Source organism: Pongo pygmaeus, chromosome 10 (assembly GCF_028885625.2).
Source record: "Pongo pygmaeus isolate AG05252 chromosome 10, NHGRI_mPonPyg2-v2.0_pri, whole genome shotgun sequence".
Classification (NCBI taxonomy): Eukaryota; Metazoa; Chordata; class Mammalia; order Primates; family Hominidae; genus Pongo; species Pongo pygmaeus.
In genome coordinates this window covers 8942945-8969951 of record NC_072383.2, presented here as the reverse complement: position 1 = coordinate 8969951, position 27007 = coordinate 8942945, and the positions used below count along the sequence as shown (strand labels likewise).

Below are 27007 nucleotides of genomic sequence, written 5' to 3'. Positions count from 1 at the left end.
GTATCTGTCTAGGAATTTATCCATTTCTTCTAGGTTTTTCAATTTATTGGCATATAGTTGCTTGCAGTAGCCTCTAATCATCCTTTGAATTTCTGCTGTATTGGTTGTAACGTCTCCTTTTTTTATCTCTGATTTTACTCATTTGGATCGTCTCTCTTTTTTTCTTACGTAGTATGGCTAAAGGTTTGCTGATTTTATCTTTTCAAAAAAACCAACTTGTGGTTTCATTGACCTTCTGTATCTTTTTTCATGTCAATTTCATTTACTTCTCCTCTGATCTTTATTATTTCGTTTCTTCTACTAATTTTGGGTTAGATTTGCTCTTGCTTTTCTAGTTCTTTAAGATGCATTGTTAGGTTGTTTATTTGAGGCATTTTTACTTTTTTATGTAGGTGGTTTTAGGTATAAACTTTCCTCTTAGTACTGCTTTCACTGTATCCCATAGATTTTGGTATTATGTTTCCATTATCATTTATTTTCAGAAGTTTTTTAACTTCCTTCTTAATTTCTTCATTGGCTCACCTGTCATTCAGTAACATACTGTTTAATTTCCATGTGTTTATATAGTTTTCAAAGTTCCTCTTGTTACTGACTTCTAGTTTTTTTCCATTGTAGTCAGAGAAGATACTTGACATGATTTCAATTTTTTTGAACTTTTAAAGACTTGTTTTGTGACCAAACATATGATCTATCCTTGAGAATGATCCATATGCTGAGGAGAAGAATGCATATTCTGCAGCCATTAGATGAAATGTTCTGTAAATATATATTAGGTCCACTTGGTCTATAGGACAGATTAAGTCTGATGTTTCTTTGTTGATGTTCTGTCCGGATGATATGTCTAATGCTGAGAGTGGGGTGTTGAAATCTTCAGCTATTATTGCATTGGGGTCTATCTCTTTCTTTAGCTCTGATATTTGCTTTATATATCTGGGTGCTCCAGTGTCAGGTGCATATTTATTTACAATTAATTGTTATATCCTCTTGCTGAATTGACATCTTTATCATAAGGTCAAAGAGACCTTGTATCTTTTCACAGTTTTTGTCTTGAAATCTATTTTGTCTGATGTAAATATTGCCGGTCCTGCTCTTTTTTGGTCTCCATTGGCATGGAACATCTTTTTCCATCCCTTTATTCTCAGTCTACGTGTGTTTTTATAAGTGAAATGTGTTTCTTGTAGGTGACAGATTGTTGGGTCTTGTGTTTTTATCCATTCAGCCACTCTATGTCTTTTGATTGAGGAGTTTAGTTCACTTACATTCAATATTGTTATTGATAAAACATACTCCTGCCATTTTGTTATATATCTTCTTGTTGTTTTGCGGTCTTCTCTTCCTTCTTTCTTTCCTTCCTGTTTTCCTCTTAGTGAAGGTGATTTTCTCTGGTGGTATGTTTTAATTTCTTGCTTTTTATTTTTTGTGTATGTGTTGTATGTTTTTTGATTTGAGGTTACCATAAGGCTTGCAACTAATATCTTATAACCCATTATTTTAAACTGATGACAACTTAATACTGACTGAATAAACAAAGAAGCAAAGAGAAAACGAATAAAAACTCTACACTTTAACTTCATTCCACCACTTTTTAACTTTTTGTTGTTTCTATTTATGTTATTGTACTGTCCATGTCTTAAAAAGTTGTGGTAGTTATTATTCTTTTGGTTAATCTTTTAGTCTTTCTACTCAAGATATGAGTAATTTATGCATCACAATTACAGTGTTATAATATTCTGTTTGTCTGTGTACTTACTATTACCAGTGAGTTTTGTACCTTCAGATGATTTCTTATTGCATCTTATGTTCTTTTCTTTCAGATTGAAGAAATCCCTTTAGCATTTCTTATAAAACAGGTCTAGTGTTGACTAAATCCCTCCGCTTTTGTTTGTTTGGGAAAGTCATTATTTCCCCCTCATGTTTGAAGGATATTTTCACTGGATACATTACTCTAGGGTAAAAGTTTTTTTCCTTCAGCACTTTAAATATATCATGCCACTCTCTCCTGACCTGTAAGGTTTCCACTGAGAAGTCTGCTGTCAGACATATTGGAGCTCCTTTGTATGTTATTTGTTTCTTTTTTCTTTTGGAAAAAAGGATCCTTTTAGGATCCTTTCTTTATCCTTGACCTTTGGAAGTTCAATTATTAAATGTGGTCTTATTTGAGTTAAGTCTACTTGGTGTTCTATAACCTTCTTGTGCTTGAATATTGATATCTTTCTCTAGGTTTGGAGAGTTCCCTGTTATTATCCCTTTGAATAAACTTTCTACCCCAATCTCTGTCTCTACCTCCTCTTTAAGGTCAAAACAATTAGATTTGGCCTTTTGAGGCTATTTTCTCCATCCTGTAGGCATGCTTCATTCTTTTCTATTCTTTTTTCTGTTGTCTCCTCTGCCGGTATATTTTCAAACAACCTGTCTTTGAGCTCACTAATTCCTTCTTCTAACTGATCAGTTCTGCTGTTAAGAGACTCTGATGCATTCTTCAGTAAGTCAACTGAATTTTTCAGCTTTAGAATTTCTGCTTGATTTTTCAAAATTATTTTTGTTAAATTTTTGTTCTCTTTGTTAAGTTTTTCCGATAGGATTCTGAATTCTTTCTCTATGTTATTGATGTGGTTTGGCTATGCCCCACCCAAATCTCATCTTGAATTGTAGCTCCCACAATTCCCACATGTTGTGGGAGGGACCTGGTGGGAGGTACCTGGTGGGAGGTAATTGAATCATGGGGGTGGGTCTTTCCCATGCTATTCTCATTATAGTGAATAAGTCTCATGAGATCTGATGGTCTTATGAAGGGGAGTTTCCCTGCACAAGTTCTCTTCTCTTGTCTGCTGCCATGTGAGATGTGCCTTTCACCTTCCATCATAATTGTGAGGCTTCTCCAGCCATGTGGAACTGTGAGTCCATTAAACCTCTTTTTTTTTAGTAAATTGCCCAGTCTCAGGTATGTCTTTATCAGCAGCATGAAAACAGACTAACATAGTTATCTTGAATTTCACTGAACTTCCTCTAAACAGCTATTTCACATTCTTTGTCTGAATGATCACATATCTCTGCATTCTGCCATTGGTCACTGGTGCCTTATTTAGTTCATTTGGTGAGGTCATGTTTTCCTCGATGGTCTTGATGCTTGTGGATGTTTATTGGTGTCTGGGCATTAAAGAGTTAGGTTTTTATTATAGTCTTTGCAGTCTGGGCTTGTTTGTACCCATCCTTCTCGGGAAAACTCTCCAAGCATTCAAAGGGAATTGAGTGTTGTAATCTAAGTCTTTGGTCACTGCAGCTATATCTGCATTAGGAAGCACCACAAACCCAGTAACACTGTGACTCTTGCAGACTTATAAAAGTATCACCTTGGTGGTCTTGGGTATGATACAGGAGAATTTACTAGATTACCAGGCAGAGCCTCTTGTTATCTTCTGTTACTTTTCCCCAAAGAAATGGAGTCTCTGTCTCCATACTGAGCTATCTGGAGCTTGAGGGATAGTGACACAAGAACCCTAGTGGCCACCACCACTTGGAGTGCACTAGGTCAGACCTGAAGCCAGCACAGCACTGGGTCTTGCCCAAGGCTTGTGGTAACCACTACCTGGCTATCACTGATGTTCCCTCAAGGACCAAGGGCTCTTCAGTAAGCTTATGGTGAATGCTGCCAGGCCTAGGTCTCTACCTTCAGGGCAATGGGCTCCCTTCCCTCTTACCCAGGTCAGGTCCAGAAATGCTGTCCAGGAGCCTGGAATCGAGGACCCCAGGTGCTTACATGGTGCTCTACCCCACTGTAGCCAAGCTAATACCTAAGCTGCAAGACAGAGTCCCCATTAGTCTTGGGTTAATCTCTCCTTATCTATGTCCAAACTCCCTCTAATTTCCTCAAGCAGAAGGAGTCTCTCCCCATGGCTACCATAGCTAACAATGTGCTGGGTCACACTGGAAGCCAGCATGGCACTGGATCTCATCCAATACCTATGGCAAATACTGGCTGGGTACGGCTGCTGATTATTCAGAGCCAAACGGCTCTTTAGTCAGCAGGTGACGAATCCTGCCTGGACTGGGTCCTTCCTTTCAAGGCAGCTTGTTCCCTTCTGGTCCAGAGTGTGTCTTAAAATATCATCCAGAAACTAGGTCCTAGAATAGGGACCTTAGGACTCTGCGTGGTGGTGCCCTATCCTTCTGTAGCTGAGCTGTATCCAAATTGCAGGACAAAGTCCTCTTTACTCTTCCATCTCCTCTCCTCAGGTGGAAGGAAGGAGTCTGTCCCAGAGCTGCAAGCTCCACTGCCTGGGGTCGGAGGAGGGGTTACACAAGCACTCCCTTGGCCACCCAGCTGGTGTCTCACTAGGTCACGTTCCCTCCAAGTCCACTGGCTCTGAGCCCAGCGTAGCACCAGGACTTGCCCAGGAACTGTGGTCCTTGTAGCCTAGATTGCCTTTCAAGTTTATTTAGGATCCCAGAGTGTTTTAGCCTGCAGTGGTGGGACTAGCAGAAACTCAGGTTCCGACCACTGGGATGGGCCATTCCCCTGTGGCTAGGGCTGGTCTAAATGCTCCCTCTGTGGGCACTGGCTGAATTCTGTCCCATGTCGCTATCTGCTTTGACAGGGCTGCACCGAGTTCCACTGCAAAGTCCCATAATCACTGTACTCTTCCTCCCCGAAGCACAGACTCTCTCTCCACACCACACCGTGCTGCTGGGAGATAGGGAAGGGGTAGCATTGGCAAATCAAGACTGTCTCTCCTGCCCTCGTCAGTGCCTCTTTTGTTGATATGATGTTAAAACCAGGTACTGTGACTGCTCATCTGATTTTTGGTTCTTATGAAGGTGCTTTCTTGTGAGGATAACTGTTCCATTTGTATTCCTGCGGGGGAAAAATCGGTGGAGGCTTCTTGTTCTTGCTCCACCTCCCCCTGTGTGTTCCTGGATTTTCTTCATTTTAATTTTGTGACTGCTCTGTTATTATCTTTAATAAATGTCCTATTCCAAACACCGAATGTCCCAGATATGTTTAATGTATAATGTTCATCAAAGGAGTCTGCTGTGCAATGTAAGTGCTAATCAAAAAATGTTAGTTTCTAGTTTTACCAAACTTTATTTCACTAGGTAAGGTACAAGAATTGAGTTACTAACTGACCCCGGCCTTTCATAAATAAGTCTAAGGAATAAATAAGCAACCAGGAAGTAAACTGTTACTTCTCTTGTAACAACCTTAAGGGAGACAAAGCAGTGAAGAACTACACCCAATTCTGATAATAGGTGGATAAATCCTTATAAAAGGCCTGAACCCTAGTCACAGAGGAGGTCTGCATACATCCTGCCTGCTCAGATGAGAATTTAAGAGCTGACTGTAGTTCTCCTTTTCTTATCTTTCAATAAGTAAATGAAATTGTGCACCCTGTAGTAGCCAAGCCATGGCCCACATGGAATCGCTATCATTACATCCTTAATTGAGAGTCACTACCATCATACCCATAACTAAGGGATACTTCCTGCACCAGAACCAAAGGAAAGAGATCACTAGGGGATGGGAGCTTGTTTCCATGACTTCCTTCTATGAGCATTGTACCCAGATTAACTGGCCCTTTGCCTTTTTAGAGTTAGCTACTGAAGACTCATGTTGGTGAGTTAGGGAGGATTAGGATATACTGTTTTTCTCATTTTCAATTCCTCTAATTTATGGGCTAACAGAAATAACTACAGTTTTCATTCTTACTTTTCAATTTATCCATTTATTTATTTAATAGTCACTGAATGTAAGCACTATCTTAGGTATCTGGGATACAGTGGTAGATAAGATACAGTCCATGTTTTTAAAAAAACTATGAAAGATAAAGAGAAAAAGATTACAATCCAGGATCATCAATACTACAGAATTATGGTCTCCTTCATTACTGTACCTTCTCTCCTCATGTATGTCCAAACTCTACTGAGGAGAAATAACAAAGTTTTTCTTATTTTTGAGGCCTTAGTACCTAAGATAATTTGGTGATCCAACCACATAAACTGTTTCTGTAAACTTTCCTCTATGAAAATGCCTTATCGAATTGACTGCTATCTTGAAATTAATATGCAGGTCAAACAGTCATAGAGTGGAAAAGATACAATCACACATTGGTTCATTCAACCACATGTATGCATACTCAGAAAAAAAACAAAATCAATGAAGACCGGGTTTTTGCATTACGTGTGAAGAGCTCAGAAGGAGGAAGTACCACCTTGCCCTCACTCATTTCCCACAATTTATATTCTCACATTAGCATTTTTTTTTTTTTTTTTTTTTTAGAGATGGAGTCTTGCTCTATCTCCCAGGCTGGAGTACAGTGGCACAATCATAGCTCACTGCAGCCTCAAACTCCTGGGCTCAAGCAACCCTCCCACCTCAGCTTCCCAAATAGCTAGGACTACGCGTACACACCAGCATGCCAGCTAGGTTTATTCTTTAGAATGAAGCTTGATCTGCAAAGGGTCACTGTTAGGATAGAAATATACCATCAGGGATCGGTAATGTACAGAGGAGTACAGCAATAATGTACTTCTCTAGAACACAAGCAATAGTATATATCGGCATAGATTTTATCAGATTAGCTCAGAATATATGAAAAAGGTATATTTTTGACAGAGATGGTTGGGACGGGGATGAGAGTGGCAGCATTAGTTGCCATACTGAGAAATACAAAAAACAAACATCTATTTCAAAAATTTGCTTAGATCTGGTCTTTAAATTGCTCACATAATATCTGAATAGTCTCAAAGAGAATCCATCAGTTAGGCATCAATCCCTAGGAGGTTGTCTTGCATCTAATGCCATATCTGAGAAAGTTCAGTATTTGCTAACTATATACTCATGGCTTTCCCAACAGCCAGTGGCCAGCTCCCTCCTTTTAGGGATACATGACAGATCTGAGGGTCAGGACAGAGTGGTCATCCATCAAGGTCTGACCTTACACACCCACTGTAAAGGAACTTCACAGCTTGAGGCTTGAAGACCATATTTGTTGATGGCACCGCACGTCTGCACCAAGCTATTAGAAGAAATCCTGTAAGAAATCAGAAAAGTCAATCACTTAAGGCTGCATGCACAGAAAAAGAGTTGAAAGGCATGGAGGGATAAAAATTAAGCAAATTCTTTCTCCCTATTCAGGCCCCTAATTCCCCCAAACAGCAGAAGAATTAAAATTGTTCATCAGCCTCTCTTTAAAATGTTATCCCTTTTTTTGTTTGTTTGCCCTTACCCATTGTTCATTCCCTTCCTTGTTCCCTATTTCCTCTCCTTTTCACTCTTTCCTCTCCTCTCCATCTGCTCTTCTTCATCTATTCCCCCAAGTATCATAATTTGGCTTTTCTTTTTCCTCTCTCTCTTTTTTTGCATTCCTTTGAAGCCCCTTACCTTAAGAAGTTTAGAGGTGATCCATCTTCCCACCTCCAGCCAGAATTGTTCCTCAGACCAATCCAGCGAAAGGCCTCACTGAGGAAAACTTGGAGCAGGCTCTAAGGGAGAGGTTGAAAACCAAAAAAGGGACCTAGTGTCACAGTCAAACAATTATTCCTTTCCACATTGGATTCCTGATACTAAGTTAAGTAATTAATTAAAAGACAAACTAGCATTCCTTACAGACTCCATCATCACCACTCTTAAGGACTGAATGCTTCCTAAAATCGATATGTTGAACCCCTAACCCCTAATGTGATGACATCTGCTGGTGGAGCCTTTAGCAAGTAATTAGGTGTAGATGAAGCTGTGAGGGTGGGGCCTCCATGATGCAATTAGTGTCCTTATAAGAGGAGGAAGAGATCAAAGCACTCTCTCTGCCAAGTGAGGATACAACAAAAAGGCAGCCATGTGCAAGCCAGAAGTAGGTCCTCACCAGGAGCCAGAGAACCTTGATGTTGGATTTTCCAGCCTTCAGAACTGAGAGAGAGAAACATCTCTTGTTCAAGCGATCCAGTCTACGGTATTTTGTTAGAGCAGCCCAAGCTAAGACAATTATTCACTCTAAATAACTAATTTTTCATTTAACATCTAATTCTAAAGATGTGTTAGCTGTAGAGAGGAGCAGCATCCTAGAATTGACCTTTCTGTCCATAACTGGATTCTTATAATGTAGCAAATAAGATAATATTACATCTCTACCTTCCATTGCAATTTTCTCCTTAATTAAAGGGAGCACCTGATAGGTATTCAGATTATTTCAAAAGAAAGAAGCTAAACATTTGCTGCAGAAGTGGTCATCTTTCCCATCATCCTTAAATACATAAATTATGATTAAGCCTATAGCAATATTCTTGGTTTTTTTCCCCACTGAAGTCTCATTTTCCATGTCCTCGTCAATCTTGTATATGGCAAGAAAAAAACAGTTCTTAAGGGAACAAGTTTAAGGTAAAGGTAAATTGGCTACACCACTTATGTGTGCCATGTTACCCAACAGAACAGAGAAAAAAGATGCTTTTATCTGCAAAGTCTGACATTCAAATGAAGAAGTTTATATCCTAAGAGAATTGCCTCTATAAATGAAATAAAATAAAATGTTAAAGAATAAACTAGATTAAAATAAAAGGTTAAAAAGATAATCCAAGGTAATTTTGTTGTAGGATTTAGTGTTGGTGTAATTAACAATTATACTTTCAATATTTTCTATTGACAGTTTAATTGGTTAAATACCTTTGGAATAAAATATTCTTTTTTATCTAGAAACTACTAAGAAAGCAATACAATTTCAACTGCCTATGGTGATTATGATACCACCAGATGTCCCATTTTGATGTTGTTTTTATTCCACTCCTGAAAGATGGTTGCTGAAGAGTAAAAATTTATGGCCTCTGCTCTTAATTGTCTCTTTGCCTACTTGGACCGTGCATCAGGACAAATAAAGAGTTGCTCTTCTAAAGTTAAGGGAGGGCCAGGCACAGTGGCTCACACCTGTGATCCCAGCACTTAGGGAGGCCAAGGCTAGTGGATCACTTGAGGTCAGAAGTTTGAGACCAGCCTGGTGAATGTGGTACAAAAACCCCATCTCTACAAAAAATCAAAAATAAAAAAATAAATTAGGTACGGTGGCAGGCACCTGTAATCCCAGCTACTTGGGAGACTGAGGCATGAGAATCGCTTGAACCCAGGAGGCAGAGACTGCAGTGAGCCGAGATGGCACCACTGCACTCCAGCCTGGGTGATGGAGTGAGACTCTGTCTCAAAAAAACAAAATAAAATAAAGAGAGGCAAAAAGCCTCTTTGCACTTCCAGTAAAGACACTACAGGAGAGAAAAGGAGTCTTTTGTGCTATTTCTCATGGTCAGAATAACCTCTATTTTCTCTTCACTGGGTTTCAGTCCTGTTTCCATTCAGGACATGTGTGGTGGCTCCTAGATGAAGCATTTGAAAAATCAGTACAACTTGTTTATCAATGCTTTTCTTCCCAAATAATCTATTCCTTATGATAACTTTGTTCTCTGAGAGCCCAGTATCCTGAAAACAATAATCTCTTACATTTGTATTGTACTCTAAGGTTTGCAAAATCTTTTTGCGCTCACTCCCAATATCATTTGAAATACTGGATATACAGTATGGCATTTAGGAAAACAAAACAGAAACAAAATTCTGGAGCCTCCTAGCTCTGTCCTCCTATTTGAAGATGAGCAGGCAGTTTAATCTGGCTGAGCGTCAACTTCTTTATGAGGATTTAGCTTAGATATTTTCTAGGATTCTTTCCAGTTATGAAATCCTTGACAATCTTGGAAGGTAGGCAACTGTTATTATCCTCACCTTTAGAGATGAGAAGACAAGGTCATGCGGGTGAAACAATTCATCCAAGTCTCCCTATCAAATAGTCACCCAAGTTTTCTCTCCCAGTGCTAAACTTTTAATCACTCTATGCCCCTGATTAATGTCCTCCAGTAGTCTCACTTGTCACATAGAATAAAATTTAGAATCCTTACTATGTACACACAGTCCTACATAATCTAGCCCCTGCTAACCATTTACTCACTTCCTAGATTCCAGCCACATGAGCCTTCTTTCTTTTCCTTTAACATGCCAAGGTCATTCTTGCTTTAGGGTCTTTGCATAGCTTTTCCCTCTGCCTGGAATATCTTACCTGAGATTTCTACATGGCTGTCAATCAGGTCTAGATATCAACTCAAATGTTCCCTCCCCAAAGAGGCCTTCCTTAACTAACCAATCTAAAATAGTATTCACATTTACTATTATATCATACTGTTTCATTTTCTTTAAAGCACATATCACCATACTCATTTATTTAGTTTTGTCTGTCTCTTCCGAAGAAAATGAAAGCACATGTAACATGTATGCAATGTGTAATGATCAGAACAGGATAATTAGCCTATCACTTCAAACATTTACCATTTCTTTGTGTTGGGAACATTCAAAATCCTCTCTTCTAGCTATTTGAAAACATACAATAAATGGTTGTTAACTATAGGTTACCCTGCAGTGCTATAGAACAAGGGTCCCCAACCCCAGGCCATGCAATGTGCCGGTCTGTGACCTATTAGGAACTGGGATGCACAGCAGGAGGTGAGTGGCTAGGCCAGCCAGCATTACCGCCTGAGCTCTGCCTCCTGTCAGATCAGTGGATCAGCGACGGCATTGGATTCTCATAGGAGTACAAACCCTATCATGAACTGCGCATGTGACGGATCTAGGTTGCCTGCTCCTTATAAGAATCTAACTAATGCCTGATGATCTGAGGTGGAACAGTTTCATCCTGAAACCATCCCCCAACAACGGTCCATGGAAAAACTGTCTTCCACGAAACTGGTGCCTGATGCTAAAAATGTTGGAGACCACTGCAATAGAATATTAGAACTTATTCTGCCTATCTAGCTGTAATTTTGTATCCTTTAACATAACTCTCCCTTACCACCCCTTCCCCAGCCATTCCCAGCTTCTTCTATCCTCTGTTCTGAGGTCAACATTTTTTTTAGTTTTCACATAAGCAAGAACATGCAGTGTTTAACTTTCTGTTCCTGGTTTATTTCACTTAACATAGTGTCCTCTAGTTCCATCCATTTTGCTATGAATGACAGGATTTCTTTATTTTCTATGGCTGACTAGTATTCTATTGTATATACATACCACATTTTCTTTATTTCATTTTTTATTATTATACTTTAAGTTCTGGGGTACATGTGCAGAATGTGCAGTTTTGTTACATAGGTATACACGTGCCATGGTGGATTACTGCAACCATCAACTAGTCACCTACATTAGGTATTTCTCCTAATGCTATCCCTCCCCTTGCCCCCACCCCCCGACAGGCCCGGTGTGTGATGTTCCCCTCCCTGTGTCCACGTGTTCTCATTGTTCAGCTCCTGCTTATGAGTGAGAACATGTGGTGTTTGGTTTTCTGTTCTTGTGTTAGTTTTCTTTATCCATTTATTTGTTGTTGAACATTTAGGTTGATTTCATATCTTGGCTATTGTCAATATTGCTACAATACATATGAAAGTGAAGATATCTCTTCAACATACTGATTCTATTTCCTTCGGATAAATCCCCTATATATATAATTATTATGTGTCAATTTAAAAAATGTTAACAACAAAATTAAATTTAAAATATCATTTTCCTTAAAAATAATAAAATGTAAACATTATAATAGCAACAACTCTTGACTACCATATCCCTAGCGCCTGGAAAAAGTTATAAAATTATACTCAATAAATGCAGACCAGGCACAGTGGCTCATGCCTGTAATACCAGCAATTTGGGAGGCCAGGGTGAGAGGATTACTTGAGGCCAGGAGTTCAGGACCAGCCTGGACAACACAGTAACACTCTATCTTTACAAAAAGTAAAAAATGTAGCCAACCAGGCATGGTGGCATGTGCTTGTAGTTTCAGCTACTTGGGAGGCAGAGGCAGGGAGGAGGATTACTTGAGCCCAGGAGTTTGAGGCTAAAGTGAGCTGTGATAATGCCGTTGCTCTCCAGCCTGGGTAACAGAGGAAGATCCCATCTCTTTTTTAAAAAATTATGTTTAATAAATATTTATAGAAATAAAGAACACACAATTAGGTATTATGCTGCAAGAAGTTAAAACTCTCTGAACACAAACTCTGTATTTTTTACTTTCTCTCTGTGGAGCACTTAACTGTGCATGCTGGGGGTAAGGAGGTAGACCGGAGAGTAAATGAAGTATACGACAGATGAAATGACACAGTAATTTTCAAGATAGCTTAAAATTTTTGCATTTCTTAACCAACTTGTTTAAAGAATTATTTAAATTAGGAAAAAAAGAATGGATTTTCTTTTAATATTTTCACAAAATTGATGTGGTCATGATAGCCATGATCTAAAAGATTCAAAAATAAATGTTACTGCATTCAAAGTATATAAAATTTGAGTATATTCAAATCAAAAATTATAAGCTAAATATTTGAAAATATAAATAAAATTAACAAAAGGAAAAAAAGAGTGATTCCCCATTTCTCCACTGATATTATTAGAAAAATAGTCCATTTCTTTTTCTTTCATTTCAAGAGGAGGAATGGCAGCTAATGAAGCACAGAAATTGATAAAGATTTGCTCAGAAATTTCAATTAGAATCTGAAGAGCTAGGATCAGGTAATGCCCACGTACAAACCCCAATCCTGTGCTCATTTACTATCCTCAAGACCCATATAATTCTAAGTCACTTGATCAGTCAGTCCTTTCACAACTTCTCATTGGTGAGGCTGGATATTAAAAATGTTTATTATGGCACTTTCACTCGAAAACCTTCCCACTTGGAAGAGGCCTTCAAAACCATAGTGCAATAACCTTATCTTCTATGTACTCATGGATAATGTGTGTGTGTGTGTGTGTGTGTGTGTGTGTGTGTGTGTATTAGAAAGAGAGAGAATATAGAAGCAGGATGAAAGTACAAATTGGTCTGGTGCAGTGGCTCACATCTGTACTTCCATCAATTTGAGAGGCCAAGGCAGGAAAATCTCTTGAGCCCAGGAGTTCGAGACCAGCCTGGGCAACACGGCAAAACCCCATTAATACAAAAAATATGAAAATTAGCTGGGCATGGTGGCACATGCCTATAGTCCCAGCTACTTGGGAGGCTGAGATAGGAGGATCATTTGAGCCTAGGAGGCGGAGGTTGCAGTGAGATGAGATTGTGCCATTGCACTCCAGCCTGGGTGACAGTCTCAAACAACAACAGCAACAACAACAAAAGTATAGGTAAAGGTGGTAACTGAGAACTCTTGTCACCCAGAGAGGGTGTGAGCTAGAACACTTAGGTGTTATGTCACTTAGAGTTTGTAATGTTTGCTTATATTTTAGAAAAAATGCAAACCCTAAAAGCAAAGTGAAGATAAAACCCAAACAGATAAAACCAGGGGCAATTTTTCTTTTCTTTTCCTTTTTTGCTTTTTTAGTTCAACATTCATACCTTCCACACACTCTTCTGTATGTAGTATTTTTAATTGAAATTAAAATATCATTAAGGCACAAAGCATACCCCTTAAACTTCCAAATTAACATGGTTTACAGAATGTATGTAAGTTATTTCAACCCATATTAAGAAAAACTAATAATACCTCAAAACTATAAAATCATATCTTTTGATTAACCAACTTAATTTTAGGGAATATAATGTAAATAAATAACCGCAAGCAAAATGATTTCTATAAATATGCCCATAGCTCATGACAATTGAAAATAAGGAGAATTTTATCTAAGAATATGAAAAGATTTAAGCAATAGTGGAATGATGCAGGATGTATAAAAATAATATTTAAAACTAAATAAAAATAAAATAAAATCTGGTTGCAATGTTTTATTACGTTTTATGCTTAGCAAAAACCAAGAATGAAATAATGCAATTTGATAAAAGCAGAATATAAAATAATGGATTCCAAAACACCTAAAAACATAGGATAAATGTATTTTTAGGCAGTATATCTCTGTTTTGTCCCACCAAACCCATGGCTGAAATCATTCCAAAAGCAGCCACAGGGGAATTCCCACAAGGGAGAACCCCAAATCATCATGAGATGGGGTTGGTTTGGATACCATAAAATAAAGCACTAAACGTCAAGGTGATCTGTGCAAAGCATCTATTAGGGGAACTTACAGAGGGCTGCAGCAACACTCCCGATGGACAGCCAGAGAAAAGGAGCATTTGACCTATGTATGTCCACAGCCAGGGGGTCAGAGATGGAGATTTTATGAGGGTTTAAGGAATCTGAGTTAGGGCTGGGGCTAGCTTATTTCAGTGTTTTCAGTGGCAACCTAGATACCTTTATCAGTGACTGGAAATGTTCAAGGCCAGGGTTTGGGTGGAGCCTGCAGGGGAAAAACCTGTAGCTGGGTGGGTCACAGAGCGGTCAAGGCCCTCTGCGATTTTCAGCCAATACACAGAAAGAAAGCCAGGCACTGGGGAACCCTACAGTCTCATATTTTCAAATAATATCATTAATATGTTTTTCTTCAGACACTTTTTCAGGTGAAGTATTTAAAGCAAAGGATGTAATTACTAATTTGAAAAAATTACAATACAGAGTACTCATAAGGCCTAAAAATAATTATATCTATTGCTTTAAATTTAGAGATGTTTCACTTGAAAACATGTCTCAAGATTGAGTAAAAATATAGAGCATATTACTTGAAAATGTAACTAACATACTGTTTAAAAATAAGTTTAGCCTGTTTCCAGACTTTTCAGATACCCTATAACATGAACACATTAACTACCATCATCTAAAAACATGCAAATAATGTTAAGAAATTTCAAAGGAAAATTTGACAGTTTACAAATTACTAGAGCTTAATATCAATAAGAATTTTCCCTATAATTTTGTGTAAGTACACAATGCTAAAAGTCAATAAGCCCTGCTTTGTAAACCATCATTTGCTCCTCTTTTTAAAAGCTTGTGGAAACAGTGTCTGTCAACAGATGGATATCCAAGTTCACAGCAGCCTTACTCTCAACAGTCAAAAGGTTGAAGCATCCCAGGTATCCACTGATGAATAAATGGACAAACAAAATGTAGTATATCCATACAATAGAATGTTATTCAGTCATAACTTTGATACATGCTACAACACGGAAGAACCTTGAAAACAGTATTGTAAGTGAATAAGCTAGACACTAAAGGACAAAATAGGCAAATTCATAGATCTGGTAAGTAGAATAGTGATTACCAGGGGCTAGAGGGAGAGGAGTTATTGTTTAAGAGGTACAGAGCTTCAGTTGGGGATGATGAAAAAGTTCTGGAGATGATGGTAGTGATGGTTGTACAACAATGTGAATGTACTTTAATGCCACTGAATTGTACACTTGAAAATGGTTAAAATAGTACGTTTTATGTTATGCATATTTTCCCACAATTTTTTAAGTTAAAAAATAGTGGAAATATCCTAGCTTATCATGCCCATCCCTTGTTATGCAGTTCACACTAGCTGCTTAATCTGATTATAAAGAAGCGTGACAAAAGACACACATTACCAGACTGTGAAGACCTCTAGAGTAAAACAATTCCCCTACATCTATGCTGTGTTTCCAGCCATTTCTTTGAATCTTCTGACATATCATCTCAGATTTCCTCATAAACAAAATATGCAATTCAACAAGTCATAATTTACTCTGTGATGCATATTTTACTGAAATTGTATCTCTTGGGACACAGAAGAGCAAAGTAAAAGTTATTTTTGGCTCTGGGCTTTATACTGTTTTTTGAGTTTTTTGTGTTTTTGAGACAGAGTATCACTCTGTCTCCCAGGCTGGAGTGCAGTGGCCTGATCTCGGCTCACTGCGACCTCTGCCTCCAGGGCTCAGGGCTCAAGTGATTCTCCTGCCTCAGCCTCCTGAGTAGCTGGGATTACAGACACGAGCCACCACACCCAGCTAATTTTTGTATTTTTAGTATAGATGGGGTTTCACCATGTTGGCCAGGTCTTGAACTTCTGACCTCAAATCATTCACCCACCTCGGCCTCCCAAAGTGCTGGGATTACAGGCGTGAGCCACCGCACCCGGACAGTCTAGAAAGTTTTATCTTCACTTTTGTACATGAGGAAACTGAGGGTCAAAAAGGTTAAGAAAGTTGTTGAAGTTCGCATAGCTAGTAAGAAATATAGTAAAAGTACACTCATGACTGTCTGAAAGAAACCAAGCTGTTTTCATTACCTGATTAAAAATATACAGAAAAGTGACCATGTTACCATAGCGTTTGCATTGCTGCACCCAAAGAAGGAAACCTTGGGTATTATTAGATGTAAATCCTAAATATGTGAGAAGCCAATGTCAAAAGTTCGGGGAATCCCAAGGTCAGGAAGATAGGTAAAGTTGAATGAGAGGTTGTTGCAACAGTAAAGTTGGATCATATAATTCCAAATTATAATAATGAGGAAGAGAGATATTATAGGGCAAGGAGCATCAGAATAGATTTAAAGAAATCAAAGCAGTTTCACTGGGAACTCACTAACGAATGCATACTTTAAAATAACATACCAATAACTATAAGAAACCAGGGCTAACAACATCCAGGATGAACTGAGCTTGGTGGGGGAAAAATGGCAAGAAAAATCAAGAATTTGAATATATCCAAACATCTAAAGATACACTCAAAGGGCAAGAAGAAGCAAGGGCTGATGCCATAATGTTAACACAAAAATGAGAAAATAACAGAGAAATTTAATTTCCATTTTATTTTCTCTATCAAGAACAATCTTGAAGCCCCAGATAGAAAAAAAAAGAGATAATAAGAAAGCATCTCACTATTTTAAATATATTTAAGCCTATAATCCCAGCACTTTGGGAGACCAAGGCAGGAGGATCACTTGAGCCCAGGAGTTCAAGACCAGCCTGGGCAACATAGTGAGACCTCATCACAGTAAATAAATTTAAATATCCACGGTCATACAATGTACATTCTGTATGTCAATTCAACAAAATTTTAAAATATGTATAGAAAAGAAATCAGACGACAATTAGTAGAAAAAGTTATCTTGTTGAACATGTGCAAAATGGATTCTGGAAGCTGTCAAATACAATATTTCTATAAGTGACTTTGAAGGTGAGTTGATGTGGATTTTTTTTTTTTTTTTTTGAGACAGAGTCTTACTCTGTTGCCCAGGCTGGAGTGCAGTGGTGTGATCACAGCTGACTGCAGCCTCTACTTCCTGGGTTCAGGGGATTCTCCCACCTCAGCCTCCCAAGTAGCTGGGACCACAGGTGCACGCCACCACACCCAGCTAATTTCTGTATTTTTTTGTAGAGGCAGGGTCTTGCCATGTTGCCCAGGCTGGTCTTGAATTCTGGGTTCAAGCAATCCACCTGCCATGGCCTCGCAAAGTGCTGGGATTACAGGCGTGAGCCACTGTGCCCACTGGAGTCGAATTTAAAATTTGGCTCTGCCAGATTTGTAGCCTTAGACTTATATTAATTAATTCTCCAAAAATTTTTTTTTTTTTGAGACAGTGTCTCACTCTGCTGCCTAAGCTGGAGTGCAGTGGTGCAGTCTCAGCTCACTGCAGCCTCCTCCTCCTGGGTTCAAACAATTCGGGTGCCTTAGCCTCCCAAGAAGCTGGGATTACAGGTGCACAACAGCACGCCCAGCTAATTTTTGTATTTTTAGCAGAGATGGGGTTTCACCATGTTAGCCAGGCTGGTCTGGAACTCCTGACCTCAAGGGATCCACCCACCTCAGCCTCTCAAAAGTGCTGGGATTACAGGCAGGAGCCACTACGCCCAGCCAATTCCTCTGAATTTTATTCATTCACCAACAAAATGGAGATGTTGAACTCTACTTTTTAGAATTGCTGTGACGATTAAGAATACCATACATAAAGGTCGGGCGTGGAGGTAGGCGCCTGTAACCCCAGCTACTCAGGAGGCTAAGGCAGGAGAATTGCTGGAACCCTGGAGGCAGAGGTTGCAGTGAGCCGAGATTGTGCCACTGCACTTCAGCCTGGGCAACAAGAGCAAAACTCCATCTCAAAAAGAAAAAAAAAAAAGAATAGTATACATAAAACATCTGGCAAAAAGCAAGTGCTCAATCCATGGTAGCCTCTGTTATTATTGTACACTTTGCCGTAAGTGATCTAAGATAGGAGGTGAACTCTACTTAAGTATCTCACTGAAAGATGACCGTTTAACAGCATGAGAGGGATATTTTCCATAGGCCTGTAGATTCTACATATAGCAACAAAATTCTCTAGCAGCACTCTCCACCAATGGAATGTCAGTTTGAAAAACTCCAGTTTTAATAGATCCATAGAGCTCTCTTTTTTATTTGTACTTCTTGCTTTTTTGGTAGTGGCTCAGACCCCAGTATGATACTAGAAACATTGTACATACCTCAAAATAGTATGTAAATCTTGCCCTGAGAACAAAAGAATAACAACACTAGAACAAGAGACCCAGCAGCGCACGTAAAAGTCAATTTGGTTCTACAGAATCTGACAAAAGCTGGAGCAAGAAAAAGAATTAAACCAGAGAATCAAGTAAGATTCCACAGGAATGTTAAAAGTAAAACTTATGACATCTAGCGGGGACATTCCGCCCTCTCCAGCACTGACTTGGCCCCAAGGAGCCTTAGGAGAAAATAAACTAAATTTGGAAATGCAGTGAGTGTAACTCTGCTGGTTTTACTCAACAATAGTCTCAGGAATGGGGGCATGTCAGGAAACCAATGAAGGACAAAATTCCTCTAGTGATCCTGCCCTTCCTCTGGGTACCTCAGAGAAACAAAAATATTGCCATTTTCCCAGATATTCTGTACCCTTCTTCCTTTCCCTCCTCACCTCTCATGATCACACTGTGAAATTTATAGTAGCTGCTACACCACAATTTTCTGTGGCAGTGTCTTGTGCTATGACTCACGACTCCTGTTTATCAGTTTTGCCCTCCATGTTTCAAGTTCACAGCTCACTTCTGCTACTGACTTTAGTCAGCTCAAATCCTGAGAGTCACTATATCAGAATGAGAATAGGAGTTGCTACAACAAGGTCCAGAAAGCAAGGCTATATTGCTGGAGGCCATAAAACTAAGAACACATGTTTAATGAATACAACTCAATGCATTCTGCCACCTCACTTAAAGAAGGCTTTAAAAAAAAAATGTTAGTCACAAATGTGGAATGATTTAGAGTTTAGATTCTATGTGGAATTCCAAAGGAGTATGTGTTCCTTTGACAGAAAACAAGAATCTGTATGCTTTATATAGGTAGTTATATAGGTAGCTATAAAATTTAGGAACTGTATGTTCTCCCCAACTGCTTTAGAGTAACCTCTGGATTTTTCCTAAGGTAAGTTAATATAGTTTAATTCTCAATAAACTGTTCTCTGTGACTAGATTCTACCCAATAAAAGAAAACAGAAAACAATAGCAAAACACAAAAATCAATATCAAATTAGCGCTAAACACAAAACTAAGATTTCTTGTTTTCCTTATAGATGTTATTTATGTTGACAAATTAGAATTTGATTGATTTTTATACTAGGCAACCTCAGGATGTCAATTCCTTGTATTGCCTTGAGATGGTCTAGAACTAATAGCAAGCTCTTTTCCAAGAGATTGTTGCGTAGATAGGAAGGATCTGAGGGGCCTGAAGGAAGTGGAGGCCACCATACACACACACACACGTGCGTGCGTGCACGCGTGTTTTCTTCCTTATATCCCAACTATCTCGACATTGCAGTCTGGAACTTACTGGATTCCAGTGAATTAAGGGAAAACTTTTTAAAAGAAGGCATTTAAGCCCTTGCCACAATCACTCTGTCCCCGTGATCGCTATCTTTCCCTCCTTCCCAAGTTCTACTATATAAGGCCTGGCATGGTGGCTCACGCCTGTAATCCCAGCACTTTGGGAGGCCGAGGCGGGCAGATCACAAGGTCAGGAGATCAAGACCATCCTGGCTAACATGGTGAAATCCCGTCTCTACTAAAAATACAAAAAATTAGCCAGGCATGGTGGCACACGCCTGTAGTTCCAGCTATTTGGGAGGCTTAGGCAGGAGAATCGCTTGAACCTGGGAGGCGGAGATTGCAGTGAGCCAAGAACACGCCACTGTGCTCCAGCCTGGATGACAGAGGGAGACTCTGTCAAAAAAAAAAAAAAAAGAATCTGCTGCCTTGTTGTTGGACCTGTAGGTTTCCAGACCTAAGACTTCTTTTAACTAGACCTGTATTTCAGGTCTCATTCCTCTCCAAAACACTCACCATCCTTCTGCCTCCTTGCTCCACATACACACTTACATGCTATACAAGCATCTGGGTTGCTGTAACTGAGGTTTGTTGGGTCAGACAGCATAAGGGTAAAGAGTGGGGAGGGAGAGGAAAGAAGGCAGAAGTAGAAGAAGAGGAAAGAGTAGAAGAGGGAAGGGGAAGAATATAGTATCCCCCCCAAATCACAGATTCCTTCTGTTCCTCAAAAGAGGATACATGATGCATTTAAATAGCAGTTTAAAAAAAAAACAAAAACCCTACATTTTCTAAATGTTTGCATTTACCATTTCCTGATTGTCTGTTATCACAAGGAGGTGTGAGTCTCTGGCTAGGCAGAATTCCAGACTAGAATTCCAGTCCTTTTTCTCCACTGAGAAATAATAACAATGGTTACCATATTTCATCCAGTGTTCTGGGCAGCTAGGACAGCTGGCACAAGTGGAGTAGTTGGAGCCTAGGAAAGAAGAGGACCTGGTTCACATCTTTATGGACCACTCCGTCTTGGAAATGAAATGGGGGATAAAATGGAAGATGGCAGCCCCGGGTCTTCCCTGCTCCACCACTTTTCAGATTAAGGGTTAGAGAAATGTGTAACAATGCATGGTGTCAATTTGAATACCTCATAATGTCCTCATAATGTCCAACACCATCATCTACTAAGTATCTCTTCCACTACACAAGAATATGACTATAACTGAAGGAACAAAGAAGAAAGTATACAACAATCTGGCTGAAAACCCTGGAGCAAGTACTTTACTTGTGCTAGAGATCTCTGTGCACATGTAGTATACACACACCAGATAACTGTGAATTTGTATGATATGCATTTGTGTACTGTCTTTGCTCCATGTATATATGGCATAATTGCATAATGTATATTGCTTAAATCAGGCAGAATCATTCAGAATGCCCAACTGAAAATGCCAAAAAGAAATTAGGAAAAGCAAACTTAACTAGAATGAAAGGTTTTGCTTTTTTATTATCACAGATGTAACTGTCTCTCACCATTCAAAACTGGAAAAAAACACTTATACCTCAGCAAAAAGAACTTACTTTGATATTTTTTCAAAAGAGTTTTCTGGCAGAGAAGCATAACAGGTGCTAAAGTGAAAAGTGATAGAATGCCCTAACCGAGCTCTTTTAAATACGGAAGATCCGCATTCCTTTAAAATGGTTGGCTCATAGTTCTGTCGAGATGAAAGGGAACTGACCAGGTATGGTGGCTCACTCTTATAATCCCAGCACTTTGGGAGGCCAAGGCAGGTGGCTCACATGAGGCCAGGAGTTCAAGATCAGCCTGGCCAACATGGTGAAACCTCATCTCTACTAAAAATACAAAAAAATCAGCCGGGCATGGTGGCACCCACCTGTAATCCCAGCTACTTAGGAGCTGAGGCATGAGAATCACTTGAACCCAGGAGGCAGAGGTTACAGTGAGCCAAGATCACACCACTGCACTCCTGCCTGGGCAACAGAGCAAGACACTGTCTCAAAAACAAACAATCAAAGATGAAAGGGAACTGACTATGCTTTCAAGGTAATTCCAACTAATATTCCAAAATTCTGTTGATTTTCTACTTCAGTTTCAATACTTAAACATATGTGCATAAACTCGCCATAAGCACAATTCTACAGTGAGCAAGTATGAGCCATTATACTCCATGAGCACATGTGTAGATATATAATTGCAGAATAGAGTATATATCTACTTTATATTTGGGAGTTACAAAGTGGGGAAAGTAGTACTTTTCATATAAATATTAGATAATTGTTCTCTAGGAAGGCCTGGCATACAACCAATATAAGTTCTGGAGATCAAGCTGTTAAATTGGCACCTTATAGATTTTGCTTTTTCCATACAACTGTGACATTACTCAGCCTGGATTAGAAATTCCCAACTTCCCTAGGAGTTCCTTTTTGTCAAAGGTCGGACTTGGCTCTGAGGTAGAAGCCCTGGAGCTGAACTCTTAGAATCCTAATAAATCGGCAGAGCGCAGTGGCTCACACCTGTAATCCCAGCACTTTGGGAGGCCAAGGCAGGCAGATCACAAGGTCAGGAGTTCGAGACCAGCCTGGCCAACATAGTGAAACCCCGTCTCTAATAAAAATACAAAAAATTAGCCGGGCATGGTGGCGGGTGCCTGTAATCCCAGCTACTCGGGAGGCTGAGGCATGAGAATCGCTTGAACCTGGGAGGCAGAGGTTGCAGTGAGCCGAGATCACGCCATTGCACTTCAGCCCAGGCAACATTGCGAGATTCTGTCTCAAAATTTTTTAAAAAATTAAAAGAATCCTAATAAATCACTTCTGTGTAATCTGTCACTATCATCCCCTAAAAACATAAACCTAAGCTAGGACTCTAGACTGTAAAACAACAAACTGAGAGTCCTCTAGATCACTAGATTTAAGGACCTAGAAGAACTAAACTTAGAAAAATTAGTTTTAGAAAATGTGAAAGCACCCGAATGGCAAAAAAAAAAAAAAAAAAATCAGGATGTTTCAATACATTATGATATATCTATTATGTGAAAAGTTAAACATCATTAATATTATAATTCAATTATCACAATAAATATGGCAGTAAGGAAATGTTTCTGGCAACGTAAAATTAAAAAGCAATATACAAAATTATAAGCATACTACGATAAGAACTATTCTCAGACTTGCATTAAAAGAAAGAAAGCTGGGAGAAATTTTAAGAGGACTTGACTGCAGTTCTATTAAGAAAATATGGTCAGGTGCAGTGGTTCACACCTATAATCCCAGCACTTTGGGAGGCCAAGAAGGGCAAATGGCTTGAGCCCAGGAGTTTCAGATCAGCCTGGGCAACATGGTGAAATGTCTTTACAAAATAATAATAATAATACAAAAATTAGCCAGGCATGGTGGTATGTGCCTGTGGTCCCAGCTACTCGAGAGGCTGAGGTGGATCACTTGAGCCTAAGAAGGTCAAGGCTGCAGTGAGCTGTGATTGTACAGTGGCACAGGATCCACTGGTATAGCAGCACATAAATCTATCACCCACAGCCTGGCTGATAGAGGGAGACCCTGTCTCAAAAAACAAAAAGAAAAAAGAAAATACAAGCTTACAAAAGTGCATGTGGTCAAAGGCTACACCCAGGAAATATTGTATACAGATGGAGATTTATTTTGTTTGAATTATTTTTTGATTTTTCAAAGCTTCTGCTATGTTATATTGCTTTTATAATATAAAATGAAAGATTAATTTTGGTTTAAGTTTGCACTTACCCTGGCACAGGATCCACTGGTATAGCAGCACACTCACAAGAACTGCAGTCAGAAGCCCCAAAGCTATTGCCACAAGGCAAGAACAAGAAGGCCTGGAAGAGGAAGCTGCAACAACAGAGTCAGAGCACAGTCCTGAGTCAGAAGACAGGTTGAAAGAAAAGAGAAAGTCAGGGAAGGATATCGCATCTTAAAGCAATTTGGCCTAGTGGGAAGTGAGATCCAGGCCATAAAGATTCCTTTTCTAGATGTGTCAGGAACTTGCTCTAAAGTCTAAGGTAACCACCAACACCTGTATCAAAGAACTTACTATATTTATCAAGATAAAGAATGCTTTTTTCCTTCGAAATTGTGACTTACAGTCTCATACTTAGGTGGTGAGAATACAAATTGGTACCTCTTTGGAGGACAATTGGGCAATATCTACCAAAACGGCAAAGACATGTACCCTTTGACCTAGAAATTTCTCCTTAAGAAATTTTTCCTACAGATACTCACGGGTGCAAAATGTCATATTTATTCGTGGCAGCAATATTTGTAGGAGGAGAAGACTGAATACAATCTACATTCTATCAGTAAAAGGCCAGTCAAATACATTTTTGATATATCCATAAAGTGAATATATAGCTTCTAATAAAGCCTGGATTTTTTTTAACTGATATGGAATATTTTGTAAGATATAGTCAAGACAAAGAAACATTCTACAGAACATGATACACAAATATCTCTGCAAGCACATCCAAGAATCTGATAACATTGTTTGCCTCTGGAATGGAAAAAACAGTCACTGGAGACAAAATAGGAAAAAGACTTTTTACCTTATTTTCTTTTGTACCTTTTGAATTTTGAACCATGTAAACATATTATCTACTCGAAATTTAAATACATAAAATTTAAATAAAAATAATCTACATTTCAGAAGTGCTTTGTAAACTGTCGCTATTAAAAGAGCAGTAAGTTTAAGTTGATGCCAAGTTTAAGAATAGGACACTACGTCATGTTAGCTGTGTTGCATACAACCGAAATCTAAATTTTAAATTTGAAAAATGGAAGTATTTTCAGCAAATCTTTATTTTAAAATCAAAGGTATCTCATAGTGCAATAGTGTATAAATTACGTGTAACGAGCAAAACTCTGTGAAGTAAGATGATATTTAAGTTCTAATTTTGATTCCTTTGCTTAATAACATTTAATTAGGAAATTAAACTTGCCTATTTGGGCTTCAATTTTCTGTTTAAATTTTAGATAAATTATTCTATATATGTGTGTATCTATGGAGTATTCTGAACTTCTGAAAGAAAAAAATTTATAATGAGAGATGCCTTCATAAATAGAGAATTCTGCATAATAAATATTTGGATTGATGAATCCAAAAGCATTAGATTTCTAGTAAAACTTTTAAAAATACATTTGCATCACAGGAGAACGTTTAATGAAATACACAAATGTTCATTTTTATGTTATGCTAAATTTTAAAAAGGTATCAAAGCATAATTGAATTTGTGTAACCACAAGCCAATTCAAGAAGTAAAGTAAATTTTTAAAATTTACTTTAAGTATATTGAAAGCCTCTAAATAGTTCCAACTAGGTTCCAATTTATCACCAGTTGTGTGTGTGACCTTGAACATATACTTTGAGATATGCATTACTTCTAACTTAATATTTCTATTCCTTAGAAATTAACATAGATAAGAATTCAAAAATAGGAAAAGATTACACAAATAAAGAAGTCCAATGCTGTATAATTTATAGTAATAGAAATAGGTCTAAATATCCCAAGTATACTAGAATAATTTAGCAAATTAAGGCAACACTCTCAAAAGACATTAAAAATTATAATAGTAAAACTATGTAGTAAAAACAGAGAAAGCTTAGGGAACTACCCTAAAGAATATACCTTGTGGGAGTTTGCTGCCTACGATACAAAATCAAGGATTAATTTTGGCATTTACACTATTACCTGTCTGTCTCAGATAATATTCTCTCAGGGCTCTATGTAAAAATGGCTCTTTTGCCTTCAAATCCTCAGTCACAGAGACTATTATCTGTAGTGTTCTTGATACTTTTTCTTCCCTGTCACCATTCTAGGGCAACACTGTGAAGTTAAAAAAAAAAAAAAAAATCTAGATATGTAAATCAGTTTCTTTCCTGACAAAAATCTTACTCGTATCCACCAGCAACACTATTGGTGTCCTCCTCATTCCATAGTCAGAAAAACAGCCATACCTAGAATTTAAACAGCTGGTCCAAGGTTACTCTGAATATAACTAAAGAGATAAAGTTCTCCCAACAAAGTTCCCGCTTTAGCTAGGAGCAAGAAGGAATAACGGCAATGCCCTAAATTGGGTTTCTGAGATGCGATCAAAGAAGTGAACGGTTAGAAAAGAGTTTACCTGAGACCTAAGATCAGATCCTGCACCATACACCAACTTTTCATATTCCAACTCTGGACTTTAAACTGAACCAAAAGTATTTCCTCAAATTATCCTTGATTCTTCTGCACCCTCTGCTTTAAACTTATTCTACTCCCCATTCATCCATAGCCTACTGTCATCGTCTTCCATGCTACCTTGGTTAACTCACATTTTTGCTGTGGTCCGTAGTCATTCTGGGCTTGGGTTGCCGTAGGCAACTCTAACATGGAATAAATAACACTGTCAGTCATCTTCAGCTAAGATCTTTCACATGCAGTTGAGAGAGTTAAATTATAGAAGTGTGAAGGGATATGTATCAGTGAGGAAACAGCCCAATCTCTAAACTGCTAGCAGGAAACTTGACAAAAGCGGAAGTAATTTTTCAGGAAATGATTCAAATTTGGGGGCTGCCTATAGAAATTAATATTTTAAGTTGCTATTTTTTTGCCCCATGACACTCTAGATGCTCATTAAATATATATTAAATTGATTCCCCATCTCACCTAATTCTGTTGAGCAAGGAAAAATTGCTCTCAAGTCCAGCAATTTCAGTTATGGAAACTAAAATAAAAATGAGAGTGGTTACTAGCTATGAATTTCTCTCAGAATTTTTTCTCTGCTTTGTTTCCTTCTGAAAAAGTAGATGTATGCCAAATGAGACTGACCTCATCATTTCTTGGAACTTTTGGGCAGTGATAAGCAATAATGAAATGGACTGTTGGGTGCGTATGCCTGGAATCACGGGAGAAATAGACTGTTGCCCAGATATGTTTTGTGAATATGACATAACCACATCTTCCCCAAAACATTGTCCAAATTGTGCAATGGTCTTTACCCTTCACAGTATCAGAAATTCCATTATATTTTTTCTCTTTGTTGTCTTTTTTTTTTATTATTGTACTTTATGCAAAGATAACTAAAAAGAAGAGCAAAGTAAACAAATACATTCTAACATCTTAGTAATTTGTTTTTAGTAGGTGAAAAGTTAATAAAAAGTTAAAGTAGGCCGGGTGTGGTGGCTCACGCCTGTAATCCCAGCACTTTGGGAGGCCGAGGCGGGTGGATCACCTGAGGTCAGGAATTCAAGATCAGCCTGGCCAACATGGTGAAACCCCATCTCTACTAAAAGTACAAAAAAATTAGCTGGGTATGGTGGTGGGTGCCTGTAATCTCAGCTGCTCG

General features: G+C 38.5%; 1 protein-coding gene across 1 annotated transcript; it reads right to left on the bottom strand.

The window, feature by feature from the left end:
* Window positions 1-5709: 5709 nt before the first annotated feature.
* On the bottom strand, window positions 5710-26076 carry KLRG1 (killer cell lectin like receptor G1). The gene is made up of 5 exons (XM_054445095.1): window positions 25995-26076; window positions 23414-23518; window positions 20449-20618; window positions 7379-7479; window positions 5710-7028 (listed from the first exon to the last, which is right to left on the bottom strand). The coding sequence occupies exons 1-5, from the start codon at window positions 26074-26076 to the stop codon at window positions 6920-6922; spliced, it is 567 nt and encodes a 188-aa protein (XP_054301070.1). The 3' UTR covers window positions 5710-6919.
* Window positions 26077-27007: the final 931 nt, after the last annotated feature.